This window comes from Camelina sativa, chromosome 9, assembly GCF_000633955.1.
Source record: "Camelina sativa cultivar DH55 chromosome 9, Cs, whole genome shotgun sequence".
Lineage (NCBI taxonomy): Eukaryota > Viridiplantae > Streptophyta > Magnoliopsida > Brassicales > Brassicaceae > Camelina > Camelina sativa.
Window position 1 is genome coordinate 16,762,342 of NC_025693.1, and position 17,088 is coordinate 16,779,429.

Below are 17,088 nucleotides of genomic sequence, written 5' to 3' on the forward strand. Positions count from 1 at the left end.
TAAACATACCATCAGATCTCCAAGATCTAAACTCTGCTTAAAACTAGGAGGAACGGTTTGAACAGGACCCCCATTGAGCAATTCCTGTACCCATTGGCCACTAGAGACACCCTCTGGAAGGACTCTCTCTGAAGATTGTGAATCCTCCAAGCCACCTGGACGGAAAGGGCGATTATTGACACTTCCTCTCAGAAAATCCTTCGGAGGTCCAACCATTCGTGGAAAAAATCCAGAATCTTGATCTCCGTACATTTGTTCTGATAAATCCACCTAAGATGATATGACAATCCATTTCTCCAATAAGAGTCAGAAACAGAAAGCTAATAGCAGGTCAAATTACTGTCTAAATGAACTGGTTTATTTAAGATAATTCATTTTACCTCCACTGATTTTGGCTCCCATGCTCTGTTCTCAGTATCATCTTTTTGACGCCTGAATGGCAACTCCCAAGTGGGAACCACAACGGACCTTGGCAGAGAGGGTTGAAGTGGCACCTTCACCCTGGAAAACCAATCAAAATCCCACTGATTCTCAGCTTTCTCAGCAGAAAACTGATCCGGTTCCAGTCTCGGTAGGAGATATTTCTCCTCGATATGTTTCTTTATTGATCCTTTTGTTTCCTTGGCAAACGCAGGAGGCTGAGAAACACGCATATATGCAAACATAAGATAAGCATTACCAAAGCCATAAAGCTATACTAAGAACCAATACTTTGTCTTCTAATACTTTCAAATACATCATCAGCGTGCAATTCTAAACATGTAAGAGCATCCACCAATGGATACATATTTCATGTCACTGATAACTACCACTGAACAAGAATTTCGAAAGATCCATTGTATCCATTAGAATTGTTGAGGGAAACACTAAGTAAATTCACAATAAGACTTAGCTAACTACAAGACAGAAACAAACAAAATATGATATTCAAGAACAGAGAAACGCATAGGTATTAGCAAAACGAACTAATTAAGCATATCAAACGCATCAAATTGCATTAAAAAGAAAATAAATCAGTGCCTAAGCGAACCCAATTTTTGAAGACGTGATCAAGTTCTAGTCACTCTAAATCAGAAAAACTCACGGAAACGAAATCGGGAAGTGAGTTCACGGCGTCGTCTCTCTCCGCCGTGTACAGAGGCTCAACGCGGAGGTGTCCACCATGACCGGAGAAGCCGACCCGGAAGGCGAGTTCGTTGCCTGCTTGGACTCTGCTCATTGTGCTGTCCCTCTCTCTCTATCGTTAACTTCTTCGCCGTCTCTCGTTCCGAAGTTTCCTCAGTTTCTCAGCGATCGGTCTGGGGCGAATCCGGTGAAGGAACAACAATTTAGATTTCTCTCCGGTTGAGTTCTGCTGCTACGGAACGCCGTGTCGTTTTACTGCTAAAAGTCAGGAATGTGTGCTGTCTTTATTTATCTTATTATGGGCTCTGAATCTCTGATGTAGGCCGACTTGCTAACAAACTAGTTATTTTTCCCTTATTTTTACCCCGTATGCCAAAGTTAACTTTTGCCTGTGATTTAATCTTATATTTTCAATTTTACAAATCCTTAATCTAAATTTAAAATAATATGTATAGGTTTGCGTAAACCCTCTTCCAACAATATCACTTTATGTTATACTAGATTAAGAGCACGGGTTGAAATTTATTTTATTTATATCGTAATTTTTATATAAAATATAATTTATGTGATTGTTTTTAAAAGTTTTTTTTTGGATAAAATATTATGCAATAAAATTTATATGCTAAATATGATGACTTGAAAAAAAACATTTATTTTGTAAGTTCTATATTGTTAATGACTCTAGATAAGTATTCATGCTATAATACTGGTTAAATTTTATTTTATACAAAATTTTGTATATTTCCTATTTTAAAATAAAATTTTAATATGTTGTATTAATTTATGTACGTGAAGTTATTTCAACAATGTATATTCTACCTCATGACTTGAATGTCATTATAAGACATAATTTTGTGAATTTGGTTTTTAAAAAGCGAGTTATTATATTATGAGTAATTTAATATATTGTTATATTTTTTGTTTTAATATACTTGGTGACATATTATAGTGACATATTATTGACATTACTATAACAAACCAATTTAGAGTGTTTATAGTTTCTAATTTTAATATCAAGTTTCAATATTTTAAAAATATTTCAAAATAAATTATTTAAAGGTAATTGTATTATAAAAATTTATAAATTTCAACAAAAAAGTATGAAATTGAATTTAAATATTCAAATTTTGACCCATTACTCAGTAAAAAATTTTAATTCAATAGATATTATTTTTAAAGAATAATATTAATTAAACTTGAATATTTTATAGATTGAATCATTTATATTTGTTTTTAAAAATTCAACTTATGGTATATCCGGAAAAACACTATCTTTTAATTATAATAAATAATATGATAATTTATTTGTTTCACAAAATAGACTCATATATAAAAATTAGAGGTGATGTATAATGATAATTAACAAATTAATCTGTTAAGTTAGATATCAAAGGATTTTATTTGATGAATAATTTAATAAAGAAAATTAATATGGTAAGTTAGATCATATCTAATGATTACTTAGAATATTCTCTTTAAGATTTTTGGAAACAATAAATCCAGACTATAAAACTTAATCTATAACCTATTTGTAACCAACTTATTAAAATTATATAGTCTACAAAATAATGTTGTGTACTTTCATTTTATTATATAGGGGATTTCTCCTAATTTTGCTCTGATTATATAATCAATTTTGACATTTTATTAATTTTACATGTTCTTAAATGTAATAAGGTTATATGATGGAATGAATTATGATATTTAAACAATGGGTTAAATATAGAAGATGATTTAAAACTAATATAACATATCAAATTTTAAAAATATAAAAAATTATTCAAAATTTCTATATAAAATAAAGTTTAATCTGTGTTCTAGCACGAGTACTAATCTAGTTTAATATTATATTATCTCCAAGAATAATTGAGATCAACATAGTATTTGATCATTCATATACATACATTAAAGTTATATTTCAATCTGTCTGAGTTCAGCTTGATTCTACTTATTCAGTTAAGTATCAGTCAATTTTTATATATATGTTAATATGTATATAAAACTGAGTCAATTTACAAAGTAAACAATAGTCAAGAAGAATGAAACTCAAGTTAAGGTTTAAGAAAGTGAAAAACCACAATACAGAAAGATAATTTAAAATGAGAAAAGAAATCACTAAAACCAAATTTGAAATTTCATTCAAATAGCATTTTACATAACCTTTTGATTGAGCAAAATTAGAATATAGCAAACATCATGGACACACATACGGAAAGGTTCATCATTTATTTCATTTTGATTATATATGATAATATCGACTTTGGAGCTGTGTGATATGGAGATGTCTTGGTAAGGAAGGTAGGGAAGGTGCGAACGTAACCGGAACTTAGGGAACAGGACAAGCCTCAATGTTCCAAATCTCTTTGGCATACTGAGCTATCGTACGGTCACTGCTGAACTTTCCTGAACCGGCTGTGCTCAATATCGACATCTTCAGCCACCCCTTCCGGTCCCTGTCACAACACATTATGAAAACATTGTCACATTACAAAATTTCATTATTCATTTCGATTCAGTTTCTGTTAAAAAAAACCTATGAAAATGGACAAGTTGAGTTTAAGAGATGGACTTACTTATAAGCTTCATCAACTTTGGCCTGAGCGTCCATGTAACTGGGGAAATCATACCCAACCAGGAAGTAATCACCACGTCCAAAACCTGTGTTACCCTCAAGAGAATCGAGGAGGGGACCATAATCATAGCTCCCAAACACTCCACTTTTGACAAACTGCTTCGCCTCGTCAAACCGAGGGTCTGGTTTGAACTGATAGTTTCAACATGCACATAAACAGTTCATATTAGAGAAAGTACAGAAGCATATAGTGATTTCATCATTAGGCTCTTCATGGTATGGTCTATGGTGGCTCGTATTTGTTCCACAGAGACAAACATTATGCAAAGGAGAGAGTGGCATACCAGTCCATCTTCTCTTTCTTTACGCAGTCTAGGGACCTGATCGGCTGTTGCACCAAAAAGAAAGAAATTTTCTTCGCCAACCTCCTCTCTTATCTCAACATTAGCCCCATCAAGGGTTCCTATGATAAGGCAACCATTAAGAGCGAATTTCATATTGCTAGTTCCACTTGCCTCCATGCCTGCTGTGCTGATGTGTTGAGATAGCTCACTTCCGGGTATAAGCATCTCCGCTACAGTGACATTGTAGTTTGGAACAAATACCACCTAGAGAGGCATATTCGTCAAACCAGTTAGCCATGTTCAGGAAAATAAAAGGAGAAAAGTAATTCACTGCATTTGCATCGAAGTGGCAACAATAAGAAAGCTTTGTTCTCAGAAAGGATGCTTCAGTAGCATTAAGACTTAACCAAAAGAAACCAAGTTTATCTTGAGAGATGCAAACATCTGTAATATTTGACATTGACAGATCAGCAACAAACTCAGGCAAACATCACTATCACGCAATCAAGCAAGCATCGTGTTTAGCCATCTCTAAATTACACGTAAAACATTTAAGAAGACTCGGGCAATGTTACCTTTAAGTATTCGTTGACCTCTGGATCGCTATTAACAACGTCGCCGACATCATTCACTAGTTTCACTATCCGTTTTGCATTTGTATACGTTGCAAATGCTTTACCCCCAATCATGACAGTACGAGGAACTGTTTTCTTCCTTTCCTCAGGCTTCATCTCCTGTAACATTCAGCCGCAGAAAAGAATGTCACACAAAAAATACATGCATAACCTAAGCGATGGTTTATGGACATTTTCTTTTGGTCAAAGCATAAAAAGCTGCCAAAGAAGCTTTATGAGTTATTGAGTTTTGGCTAGAACCGACATGTAGAAAGCTCATAAAACTTTGGAAAATTTTGCCAAGGGAAAGGGAGTACCCTGAAGTTTCTCACTTATTTTTACTTGTTTATATAGCATTAGGTCTACCATAACTTTTTACGCAAAGGAAAAAACACTGATAAACTACTAGGAATCATAAGGCAAATCCAGATAGATGGGTAAGCTAACTATACCTTTAACTTTTTGAATCTGTAAATTACTCCAAGAATGTTCATCAGCTGCCTCTTGTATTCGTGGATACGCTTAACTTGTATGTCAAATAAGCTTGTCGGATCAATACTCACACCAGTTACACGCTCTATATACTGAGCCAAACGTTTCTTATTGGCTGCCTTCGCAGAAGCCCATTCAGATTGGAGTTCTTCATTGTCCGCAAACTAGCAGAAGAAGAGATAACATCAGCATGACAGCATAAAAACCCATTGCAACTCGTNTACTAGGAATCATAAGGCAAATCCAGATAGATGGGTAAGCCAACTGTACCTTTAACTTTTTGAATCTATAAATTACTCCAAGAATGTTCATCAGCTGCCTCTTGTATTCGTGGATACGCTTAACTTGTATGTCAAATAAGCTTGTCGGATCAATACTCACACCAGTTACACGCTCTATATACTGAGCCAAACGTTTCTTATTGGCTGTCTTCGCAGAAGCCCATTCAGATTGGAGTTCTTCATTGTCCGCAAACTAGCAGAAGAAGAGATAACATCAGCATGGCAACATAAAAACCCATTGCAAATCTGGTTCTCAAAAAAATAAAAATCAGACCTGCCGAAGACCAGTAAGTAGGTCAAGATCAGTGATCCATTTGTCAGTCTTCAACCACTTTGTGATTATATCACTGAGCTCAGGGCTGCAGAAACGTAGCCACCTCCGAGGTGTGATGCCATTAGTCTTGTTTTGAAACTTGTTTGGCCATATAGAGACATAGTCTGCGAATAACTCAGCCTTCAAGATATCACTGTGTAACTGAGCAACGCCATTCACCTGCAAAAAGGCTCTCATAATTAGCACTTCAAACATGAAGACTAAATGGTACTTAAATCAATATAATATAATCTTGACAGAGGGGACACTTACTGTATGCGAGGATACAACACATAAGTTAGCCATTCTCACCACAGGCTTTTGGGGATTGTTATCTAAGATGCTCAAACTTGAAATCTTGTTCTCGAGATCAACTCGTGTATCGCGAATGGTTTTCACAAACTGCAGAATGGTTATACTCTGTTATTGCAAGAGATGACAGAAACAAACCCTTAGAATGATCAGCAAAATACCCTCTTATCAATCTCTGTTATTATTTCCATATGACGAGGAAGAAGCTTCCACATCAAAGATTGTGACCATTTCTCCAACGCTTCAGGAAGGACAGTGTGATTGGTGTAAGCAACGGTCCTGCAAACCTTACAAGTAAGTCCAAACAGAAAAGTGGAAAAGCTTTGTTGGAAATACTGATTGGTTTCATGCACAAATGTAATACCTTGATGTCACATCCCAAGCTTCATCCCATCCAAGTCCATTTTCATCCATTAGCAATCGCATGAGCTCAGGGATTGCAAGAGTTGGGTGTGTGTCATTCATTTGAACAGCAACTTTACTTGGAAAGTCTGACCATTTCCGGCTGCCTTCGGTCGTGCTCCTCTCATGAAATCTTGATATAATATCCTGCCATAGGATCCCATATTGTGAAGAGGAAATATTAATAAAATTATGAATCACTTGAAAGTAGTCATTTTAGAATTCTTTTTCCAATTAATATGCTAACATGAAATAATTTAATCATTATATTTGCCAACAATTAATCATTTTCAGCCCATGATGACATCCATCAGAGAGTCCTAAGTTGATCCAATACATTATCGCTTAAGAATAATGAAGAAAACGAAAGGAACCTAATACAAAATTGACAGACCTGAAGCGAAGCACTGCAGAGAAAGAACTGTTGTTTTAAACGTAATAACTTCCCATTCTCGGTAGCATCTCCTGGATATAACACAGTGCAAATCTGCACATATATACATTCATTGTTAGAGAGAAACAGAAAGTCACAAAGCAAAAGAAGATAAAGCAGTAGGTAAAAGATAACCTGTTGAGCTCTAGAATGTAGCTGCGCAGCCAATTCATATTCTCCTTCGTTGAACTGAAAAAGATCAAGATCCTCCGCTCTAGCTTTTGCTTCCCAGAGACGGAGACTGATTGTGTTCTTTGTGTTATATCCCGGAATTGGCACGTCATAAGCAAGAGCTTGTACAACATCACCGCCTACCCATTTCCGTCTGCAAAATAGTCAATTGATCCATTGGAATGCTTAAGAGCAAGCTCAGTAAAAATTCAGAGAACACATAGCAAAACTCCTAGTGTATTACATCCACAGAAATTTCAAGTACTTAAGTTCCAACATTAATACTTACGATCCATCTGGATTTATCTCCACACTGCCGAAAAACCTGACAGGGAATACTACGTCGTGCCTCACAATTTCCCACGGGCTGAACTTCTGCAAATTCCCACTAAAACATGATGAGTTACAGTCTCAAAATCATATCCTGAAATCACCACATTGATAAACATCACCTCAAGCCAGTCCTCTGGAATCTCTTCTTGACCTTTCTGTGAGATAAGTTGCTTGAACAGCCCATGTCTGTACCTCAACCCATAACCCCAAGCAGGCAAGTTTAGGGTGGCCATCGAATCCAAGAAGCACGAGGCAAGTCTCCCCAACCCACCATTTCCCAGAGCTGCATCTTTCTCCTACAATTTCATAACAGAAAAGCTCAAAAACATTTCCAATGGGAAAAGATCTAAAAGAAATTATCAAAATCCCAAGCAACACAAAAAAGTACCTGCTCGGCTATCTCCTCAAGCTCATAACCGAGCTTACGCAGTGCATCAGCATATGGACCTTGAAGGTTCAAATTCCCAATGGCATTTGTCAAAGCACGACCTTGGAGATACTCCATTGACAAGTAGTATGTTTGTTTTGGATCAACTTTGTTAAAATGAACATAAGTCTCATTCCACAGCTGCAAAACAATTCACACATCCCCAAATTAGTATCACTCTCACATAAAACACAAATTAACACATTCATAGTTTCAGATCAACTTTGAAAGATCCCTACAACTGCAAATTCAGTTGAACCTAACCACGAGAAACCATAAATTAAAACACTCAAATCTACTTTACTGATTACCTGAATGAGACGATCGCGAAGACTCTCAGCAGTAGCGTAGAGAGCTTGCTCAGGCCCAAACTTCAACGGAGAGAAATGTGGACTGTACTTGGCGTGGTAAAGGATATTCCCAGCGATCTCCGTAGCTTCGCTCGCCTCTGGATTCGCCTTCGCCGAGATTTTCTCCGGCAAACTAGTCGCAGCTTTTCCATTCGTGTTCGCCATCGCTTATCTCCCTGAAACAACCACTTTTATTCAGAAATTATTGCCGAAGTAAAGAAAACAAAAACCAAAAAATTAGTGAGCAATTTACCAATTTTTGAAACTGTAATTTGGGAAAGAGATGAAGAGACACTTGAGAGAGCTTATATGAAGCAGAAGAAAATACTATGGAGAAATCAGTATATACTAAAAAAAGAAGCGTAAGATATTTTTCAGAAACGTTAATTTTTGTTGTTTTTTTAATTTTAGTCTCTGTTTTTTTTTTTCGTTTTGGCGATTTGATTTTTGATTTTTGATTTTCCGGAAGGATTGAAAGTGTGAGGATCACAAGAAAAGAGAGTGAAGTGAAGTTTTTTATGTGTCAGAGGAAGCTCAGAAGAGCTTTGTGATTTTTTTTGGTGAAAATATCTACTAGGAGCCCCCACATCTCTTTGTTTTTTAGTTAGAGAGACCCTTCATATTATTTTCGTATAAAAGAACACCCCTTGTATTGGGATTGGGGACCATTGATCATTTTCCTAAGAACTTAATTAGAAAGAAATTGATAACCTAATGCAGACATTCATTAAAAGAAAATAAGTGACTTTTAAGGAATTTGATGGAACAATGAGAATGAGAAAAGAAAAGAATCAAGAAGGAAGATTCTGAAATTTTTTTAGTTTTAACATTTTGGCAAGCGGAAGAAATTCAAAATATAGAACCAATCCGAGTAAAAAAGCCAAACGTAGTGGCTCGATTGCTTACGTTACGTATCAATACGGTAATGAGAGGACTAAAAGTGGGAAAGAGCTACACGAACACGTGTGTATGTATGTAAATCACGAAGTAGAGAAAAGTGCGCGCACCTCAAGGTACCAAATCACGGATCTGCACCTGCTGAAACTTCACTTTTCCCCTGCTTCCGTGCAAGTCATCAGTTAACTCAACATTGTTTTTCATTATCTTCTCACAGGCGTTTTCATTACACTCAATCATCAACAATGGAAAACTTGCTACATTTTTCATTTGTTTATCGAGGAGGAGAAGAATAATGTGGATATCTTTTCTAACTTCTATACAAGGCCGGATATATCTTGTTCCTTATATGTACGTACTTGAAGAGAAGTAGCTTGATTCTATTCAGATCTGCAACTTCTCTCCTGGCTGATGCAGCTCCATCTCTTATGTGTGGATTTGTCCTCCTTCAAGCTGCTAAGAGGACCATTTGCAAATTATTGGAACAATAAATCATTACAAAATAGAATCGAAACTGAACACCAAAAAGCAAACAGCCATAACTCAAGAAAACACCAACCTGTTGTGTCAAAATCGACTCTTTCTCCAGTTGCATATATGTTGTAAAAGAGAGCGGAAAGGAGATATAATATTGCTGTAAGAAGAATAAATCCTTGGAAGGAACCCAAAAGTTCTACAAAGAAACCAGCTCCAACAGTTCCAACTATTGCAGCCAATGTTCCAGCAGTAAGACACATTCCTATAACAATATAAAAGGTGAATACCAGTCAAACGATTTTCTAAGGCCAATTTCTTCTCAGAGGTACAAAGTAGCCATCGGTGATAATTGAACCAATAGGAACTCTGGAAACCAATGTCTATTAAAGGAGAATTAGAAAGTGTACCATGTAGAACACCAGAATACTCTGGAGCAATTTCCTGAAACAAGAGGAAATCAGATGTCAAAGATACTCAAAATTTGTAGTGTGGGTTAAGTATGAATCACACGCTTGGGTACCTGAAGGTTAATAAGAAACCCCAAATGGCTGAATGATTTTAGCCCAACAGCTAAACTGAGCCAGGCTGATGCTACTAAAGGTTGTTTTGCTGTCGTTAGACCAATAAGAGCAATTCCAGGACCAATGAAACCAATGGACTGCCAAATGAAATCCATCAGTCAGCAAAAGAAAAAAAAAAGGCTAAATGAACACTTCAACACCATTTTGATATGTATACAGAACTCTTCAGTCCGAGGGACCTCTTGCTTGATTCAATGAATTCAGTGAGACAGGAATCACAAACCTGCATGATTTTTCGCGTTAAGGTGATGCTTGTACCACGTCGTATCAACAAGTCCGACCAAAAACCAGCAAGGTATCCTGTGAAAGCCATCATACTCCATGGAACAGCACTAAACCAAGCAGCTTGTTTGAGGTTCACATGATATACCTGCAGCATGATATTCTCTTAAATTTCTTAAGAAGAGTAAAAACAACAAAATTTCTATTTAGAATTTGTTGGTGATAGGGCCTTACTGTATTGAAGTATATGGGCATCCATGAAAGAATCACAAAGAAACCCTGGAAATAAGTAATTAAGTCATAGTTAAATGAATTCCAACAGATAGGAAAACACCTGATCATAACAAGTCATAGCAGTTGGTGCTAACAATTTCACTTCAACAAGAAATCCTCATAGTTACAATAAGGAAAGAGTTGAATTGAGAGGAATCTTCATACATACCCAGCTATGCATAGAATTTGCAATTATAACAGCCCAAGTCGGCATCTTGGAGAGAAGGCGTCCAAAAGGAGGTATTCCACCTGTTATGTATTGTTTGTTCACCCTAGTAGACGTTTGCTGCTTTTGCTTTATATACTCAAGTTCAGACTTTGTAATCTGAGGATGTCGATCTGGCACACTCGACGTCGCAGAGAGCCACACAAGCAACCATAGGAACCCCGATAACCCAAATATTACAAAAGGGCCATATATACCGCCTTGAGACATAAGAATAGGAGACAACATGAGTCCTACAACATTCCCAAGCTGAAACCCCGCCATTGCAATGCCAACAGCTCTAGAACGTTCTGTTGGGGGAAACCATCTACATCAAAAGTACCATCACTAAGAACCCAATAACCAGTGTCTGCTCGTTTCAAAATCATGAGTGTGCCTCAATCACATTTGGAAATAGTACTGAGAAACATACTATCAGTACCTCGCAACCATGTTGTTCATACAAGGAAGAGCCACTCCTTCTGCAACCCCAACCATAGCTCTTGCAGCAAGCAGTGCCCACAAAGAAGTATCAGCTGCCCAAGGGGTAAGAAAAGTAGCCAACGACCACAGAGCCACACCCCACGCCATGACTACCTTACCGCCATAACGGTCCACCAAAGTTCCCCCAGCTATTGGTGAAATTAAGTATCCCCATAGAAACGATGACTACCAAAAAGAAACATTCAAGAAACTATGAGACCAACGAGCACAATGGTGTACCAGTAGAACGACTTAATACTGAATTATTTACCCAAAACAATATATGAAGGAATCAAAATCTTGAAAGAGTTGACCTGAACGATACCGGAAAAAGATTTGCTCCATCCACGGGAAAGCGAAAGAGGAACAATCGCAACGGACATCACAACACGATCCGCATTGCAGAGCGCTAGAGCAAGCGCGAGCATCGCAACAACCTTCACTCTCTCCGAAGTTATAAATTCCGAAAAATCAGGTTGCGCAATCACCTCTGCCGCCGTCTCTTCCGGCGTACGGCGAGCATCGCTGCAAGACACTCTTAATCGATGACGCGGAATAATACCACATAGCTCCACGGGAGTATTTCCGTCGAATCTCAAATCGCCTACGCCTCTCCCGGAGCAGAGTAACAACTTTTTCCGGCGATATCGCTCCGCCAACGACGGAAGCCTCAGTGTAGGTAAGCTCGAAGTCAAGACTGCTCGATCTCCATGGATTTTAAGAGCGTTGCGGTTACGGAAGTCTATTGAAGATTGTATAGAGAGAGAGTAACACATTTTCACCAATCGGAGCTGCTTAGTGATTAGTCCCGGGAGTGAAGAAGAAGACGAAGACGAAGATGCTCTCTCGGTGGTGGTACGAAATCGCGTGACACATCCGTATAGTTTTGGGCTCATTAGCATTTAACAGGCCCATATGTTTTGGGCTTTATAATTAGCATGATATAAAAGTGTATTAATGAAGTTTAGTTTTTCCTAGATATCTTTGTCCAGAATTTCAGAGTATTATCTTTAGGAAATATTGCATCCTAACACACTTTTCATACATTTAATTGCCCAATAGCACACTTTCTGTCCACAAGGCACTTTTTCTATATCTATTAACTTTTCTACCTTCTAGTTACAATTTTATTAACAACAATGCCATAAAACTAAAAATCTCTTCTAGTTACCAAATTCACCTCCTTCTCTCTCCTTTATTGCTCTCATCTCTCTTTCATCGCTCTTCTCTATCTCAATTTTTCTGCAATTTATTGTTTACTACTTTTGGGAACTATGATTTACTATTTCAAAGAAGATCATTTACCAATCTAACACCTTTGATTTTTGACTGTGGAGAACAATGTTTTTAATTACACAATTCTGGGTCATTTCCAACTCATGGCTGCGATGCGCAGAACAACGGTTGTTCCGTGACGGCGGTCCCGAAGCTTGGTTTCATCTTTGAATCGTCTAATTGGTTTTTCCCTTTCGTCTTTTTCATCATCTAGTGGTACAATTGCTAATTTAAACAAAATAATAACGAATTGAGCTTTGCGCCTTTGCGAGAATTTTCCTCTCTCATCTTCCTCTTCTTTGATGTACCTTCGTTTCCTGAGCATTTTTTTTGTTTCCTGAGCATTACAAGATCTTTTCTTTGATTTAAGCTAGATTTGGTAACTGAATCTTAGATTTAAGCTAGATTTGGTAATTATTATTTGGTATTTGCGTTAGCCATCAAAATTAGAGTTCTTTTTAGTTTATTTGTTTCTATCAAAATTAGAAATTTACTCCAAGAATTAATTAAATGGATTTGAGATTGAATCTGGTTGATGAACACTGGTCAAAAGAATAAATGTCAAACTAAGGTTTTTGTAATAAACATTGTTGTAGATTTATGTAGACAAGAAGAATGAAAAAATTACAATCGAAATTCAAGACTGAGATCCTCATGACCAATGTAAAGTACTAGAACTAGTTAACTTTTGTTCTTTTATAGCCAGCCGTATAACTTTGTGATCTTTAAAAGGTTGGTATCCACATCATCATTTTTTTTCTTGTGGCTGTGTATAAGACCATCAATTTTTAAAACACATTTTTTTATGTCCACGGAATAACTATTATATGGTCAGATCCTTGTGGAATCAAGCAAGCTCAAAAATTGATGTCCACGAAACAATGATAATATGGTTTCATAAATCTTCTGTCCAAAGTTTAAGGTCAAAATTTTCCAACTTTATGGGTGTCAGTTAGATTCGTACTAATTCATTTTCTTTTTGGACATTTTGATCATATATATCCATGTGGTCACAGTTTCTAGGATATGCTTAGATGTTCATTACAAAATTTTGAGAAAAAATTTAAACCAAAATATTTTGATGTAAACAATAATAAAATGTAATTTGTTTGTTCAAGTTATAATATGGTTTCTACTAAAAAATTCTTAAGTTTTAGCTAAGTTTTGTTAATTATGTCAAATTAAGTTTAGGGTCTAAGGTTTACGGTTTAGAGTTAAGGGTTTAGATTTTAGGATTTAGGGTTAAGGGTTTAAAGTTTACGGTTTAGAGTTAAAGGTTTAGGATTTAAGGTTTAGGATTTATGTTTAAGGGTTTAGGGTTTAGGGTTTAGGATTTAGGGTTTAGGGTTTAGGGTTTAGGGGTTAAGGTTTAGGGTTTAGGGTTTGGGTTTAGGGTTTAGGGCAATGTGTTGGCTTTGTGTGTTCCTTGACAAGCTCTTCTTTTGATCCACATTGTCTAGCTCCTGCTTCTTGGCAGTATTTTATTGTAGTCTCCACATTTGTTCTTGCTATGATTTTCATTGTATACTTTCTTCTTTTTTTATGTCAAATCTTACTCTATGTCATGTGTGCATCACGTCACTGATCCAAATCATTTGGATGATGGAAGAGGTAGAAGAGTGGAAAATAAGTGTGATGGTCGAATAGTGGACTGTATTTTTGGTAGCAATATACCAAAAACAATGGTTTTGTTAAACATTCTTGTGTCCATATAATAGTGAACAAATGATCAACCAATAATGGACAGTTCACGATCTCCATTAGTAGTTTTCTCATCTTACGCTTTATTTTCTCACATTCATATCTGAACTGAGAACAAATGTCATCTCTCACCCCATGTGTCTCTCTCTATATATGTACTTCGTTTGTAGCTTTACGTTTGTTTGATTTAAGATTACACATGATGCCACTAAAAGTAAATAAGCTTGGTTTTATTTACATAAGTTTTTCTAACGAAAAGAAGATAAGTTCTATTGAAAACAATATGATTTTCAGCATAATATGGATGGTTATGTGTCTATAAAGTGGTATAGAAGGATATATGAACCTAACTTAATAGATATGGATGAGTGGATAGGTTTTGTGTGGATGGTCGTATACTTGTATGAATAAACATGGATTGTTTTATGTGGATGGTTCTATGACTGAACATACTCGTTTAGGGTTTAAAGGTTTAGGGTTTAGGGTTTAGGGTTTGATATTTAGTATAGGTTAAAATTGCTATGAAATTAAATTTATGATTATTATTATGATCTAAGGTTAAGGATTATAGTTTAGGGTTTAGGCTTTAGGGTTTAGGGTTTAGGGTTTAGGGACGTGTATAACTCATCGTCCATGTGGACTTGATTTTAGAGTAAGTATAGTATCCACATAATTAGACATTTTTAGTGGACGTGTATAACTTTAGTTTATGGACATAAAATAAGTATCAACATAAATAACAAATAAGTATCCACATAAATAGTTTTTGGCGGACGTGTATAACTCATCGTCCATGTGGACTTGATTTTAGAATAAGTATAGTATCCACATAATTAGACATTTTTAGTGGACGTGTATAACTTTAGTTTATGGACATAAAATAAGTATCCACATAAATAGTTTTTGGTGGACGTGTATAACTCATCGTCCATGTGGACTTGATTTTAAAATAAGTATAGTATCCACAAATAAGTATCCACATAATTAGACATTTTTAGCACCCACATAACAATTAACAAATATTCTATTATAATTGGATAATATATATTGTTTGATAGTTAACAATGATTATTTTACCAAAACACAAGTATAACTCATCTTCCATGTGAACTTGATTTTATGGATATAAAATATTTTATAGATTTGTCACAAATAATAAAAACCATTCCATTGAACTATTAGTATCTACAAATAAGTATCCACATAATAAGACAGTTTTTGCATCCACATAATTATAGTATATGTATTATAATTATTCACTTTAAATATAGTAAAATGGATCTTAAAATGTAGAAAAAATAAAATTATAATGAATCATAAAAACAAAATCAAAAATATATGTCATAATAATTAGATAAAATGATTACAAATAAAAAGAGAAAAAAAAGTGAAGAAGGAAGAAGAAAGAATAAGAAGAAGAGAGAGATGCAAATTTTTTTTTGTTTTTTTTTTCAACCATTCTAAGCCATTAGATCCAAACTAATAATTGAAATCCAATGGTCTAGGATACCACCAATTACACACTCATCTCTAGCCGTCGGATCAAATTCTTAGTTAGAATCGGACGGACCTTAATACAACTGTTTTTTTCTCTCTAGTTAAACATATGTTTACATGATCAGGGCTAAAATAGTCTAAAAATCACAAATGTTGGCCAAAAAGTGCCTCTTGGTCAGAAAGTGTGTCAAATGAACATACTTTTAGTAAAAGTGTGTCTCAGTGCAAATCTCTCTTATCTTTAGCTAAACAAATCAATCAAAAGCTTTCTGTTCAAGTCCTTTATAGTTAAATATATTTTTTTTGTGATAGAAATGTTTGATAGAAATGTTCAAGTCCTTCGGCGTAGCCTCACCCCTCTTCATGCCGAGGTTGAAGCCCTTATCTGGGCTATGCGTTGTATGATCGGGGCGGACAACCAATCTGTCGTTTTCTTTACCGACTGCTCTGACTTAGTGAAGATGGTGTTTTCGCCTTCTGAGTGGCCAGCCTTTACATCTTATTTGGAGGACATCAAGGCAGACAAAGCAGAGTTTACTTCCTTTTCCCTAACTTATGTCCCGCGTTCCATGAATGGCAAAGCGGATAATTTGGCGCGTCATGTTTGCACTGTTCCGTATCTAGCCACTTTTGTTAACAATGTTCCTTCACATTGGTTCCACTGAGCCAATCTTGTTTTATTGTTGTCAAAAAAAAAAATGGTAAGTTGGAAGAAGCCAAAATTCGGCAATTTTTTCAACTTTTTTTTTTTTGGGGTTTCAATTTGATTCAGTCATGTCACAAAAAAAAAAAGTATATGTACTAATATTGGTGCTTGAACAAAGAGTATTCCTTATTTTTTTAGTTTTTACTAATATCTTACTCTCATTATGCTTGGAAAAATAAATAAAAATTAGGTACTAACCCGCAGAAAACTGCGGACTGAATTTTTTCTTGATGAAAATTTGTAATAATTTATTTTGTTATTATGTTATTTATAATGATTTGTGATTAAAAATTTAGTTTGCTTATATTAAAATTTTTGTATTTTAAAAATGTATAATGAAAACCTATCAATAAAATATTTGCATGTAATGAATAAAATTGTTTAAACATTTGTCAATTAAACACAATTCTTGCTATAGTTATAAAATAAGTAAAAAGATATAACTAACATGTAAAAAGAGCAACTAAATATAGCTAGTGAAGGTTCTGAAAAACCTCTTTGAATAAGCACTTTAAAGCATTGAATATATTTAAATCCCAACTTAATTTTATTTTCCTAAAGAACGGTGTGGCTAAAAGAAGAATATAACCTTTTTAATAGAT

At 35.4% G+C, this 17,088-nt stretch overlaps 3 protein-coding genes across 6 annotated transcripts in view; all 3 read right to left on the reverse strand.

Annotated features, from left to right (window-relative positions):
- LOC104715352 (DExH-box ATP-dependent RNA helicase DExH11) overlaps nucleotides 1–1,391 on the reverse strand; it is a 7,286-nt gene extending 5,895 nt beyond the window's left edge. Inside the window, exons 1-3 of the mRNA XM_010432767.2 lie at nucleotides 1,085–1,391; nucleotides 381–638; nucleotides 10–270 (exon numbers count right to left, since the gene is read on the reverse strand). Coding sequence (XP_010431069.1) covers nucleotides 10–270; nucleotides 381–638; nucleotides 1,085–1,219 — 654 coding nt within the window. The 5' untranslated portion in view covers nucleotides 1,220–1,391. The remainder of the gene's footprint in view (nucleotides 1–9; nucleotides 271–380; nucleotides 639–1,084) is intronic.
- Nucleotides 3,238–8,676, reverse strand: LOC104711165 (alpha-glucan phosphorylase 2, cytosolic). Of its 2 annotated transcripts, none has more exons than XM_019229241.1 (16): nucleotides 8,423–8,676; nucleotides 8,131–8,345; nucleotides 7,781–7,960; nucleotides 7,512–7,688; nucleotides 7,349–7,434; nucleotides 7,024–7,213; nucleotides 6,850–6,942; nucleotides 6,418–6,602; nucleotides 6,215–6,332; nucleotides 6,015–6,143; nucleotides 5,703–5,921; nucleotides 5,108–5,311; nucleotides 4,617–4,775; nucleotides 4,042–4,305; nucleotides 3,699–3,889; nucleotides 3,238–3,578 (listed from the first exon to the last, which is right to left on the reverse strand). In XM_019229241.1, exons 2-16 carry the CDS (start codon nucleotides 8,332–8,334, stop codon nucleotides 3,452–3,454), a joined length of 2,526 nt encoding a protein of 841 aa, XP_019084786.1. In that variant the 5' UTR covers nucleotides 8,335–8,345; nucleotides 8,423–8,676; the 3' UTR covers nucleotides 3,238–3,451. The 2 variants fall into 2 exon arrangements, with proteins under 2 accessions (XP_019084786.1, XP_010426151.1); XM_010427849.1 differs by lacking the exon at nucleotides 5,108–5,311 and adding an exon at nucleotides 5,418–5,621 and having other exon boundaries at nucleotides 8,423–8,673.
- On the reverse strand, nucleotides 9,245–12,145 carry LOC104711167 (probable anion transporter 4, chloroplastic). 3 transcript variants are annotated; one of them, XM_010427851.2, is made up of 9 exons: nucleotides 11,622–12,145; nucleotides 11,267–11,493; nucleotides 10,789–11,152; nucleotides 10,581–10,625; nucleotides 10,348–10,494; nucleotides 10,064–10,201; nucleotides 9,951–9,984; nucleotides 9,626–9,805; nucleotides 9,245–9,519 (listed from the first exon to the last, which is right to left on the reverse strand). In XM_010427851.2, the coding sequence occupies exons 1-9, from the start codon at nucleotides 12,081–12,083 to the stop codon at nucleotides 9,515–9,517; spliced, it is 1,602 nt and encodes a 533-aa protein (XP_010426153.1). In that variant the 5' UTR covers nucleotides 12,084–12,145; the 3' UTR covers nucleotides 9,245–9,514. The 3 variants fall into 3 exon arrangements, with proteins under 3 accessions (XP_010426153.1, XP_010426152.1, XP_010426154.1); XM_010427850.2 differs by having other exon boundaries at nucleotides 9,245–9,522; XM_010427852.2 differs by having other exon boundaries at nucleotides 9,245–9,522; nucleotides 11,633–11,712.

Bases quoted from the DNA above. Each gene is read 5' to 3' on its own strand.
- LOC104711165 (XM_019229241.1), bottom strand. From the start codon at position 8,334: ATGGCGAACACGAATGGAAAAGCTGCGACTAGTTTGCCGGAGAAAATC. The intron at 6,333-6,417 runs GTATTACATTTG...TAAGGTTTGCAG, and splicing joins GCTTGGGATGTGACATCAAG to GACCGTTGCTTACACCAATC. The intron at 3,890-4,041 runs GTATGCCACTCT...TGAAACTATCAG, and splicing joins AAGAAAGAGAAGATGGACTG to TTCAAACCAGACCCTCGGTT.
- LOC104711167 (XM_010427850.2), bottom strand. From the start codon at position 12,083: ATGTGTTACTCTCTCTCTATACAATCTTCAATAGACTTCCGTAACCGC. The intron at 10,626-10,788 runs GTATGTATGAAG...ACTTATTTCCAG, and splicing joins CAAATTCTATGCATAGCTGG to GGTTTCTTTGTGATTCTTTC. The intron at 10,495-10,580 runs GTAAGGCCCTAT...ATCATGCTGCAG, and splicing joins TGCCCATATACTTCAATACA to GTATATCATGTGAACCTCAA.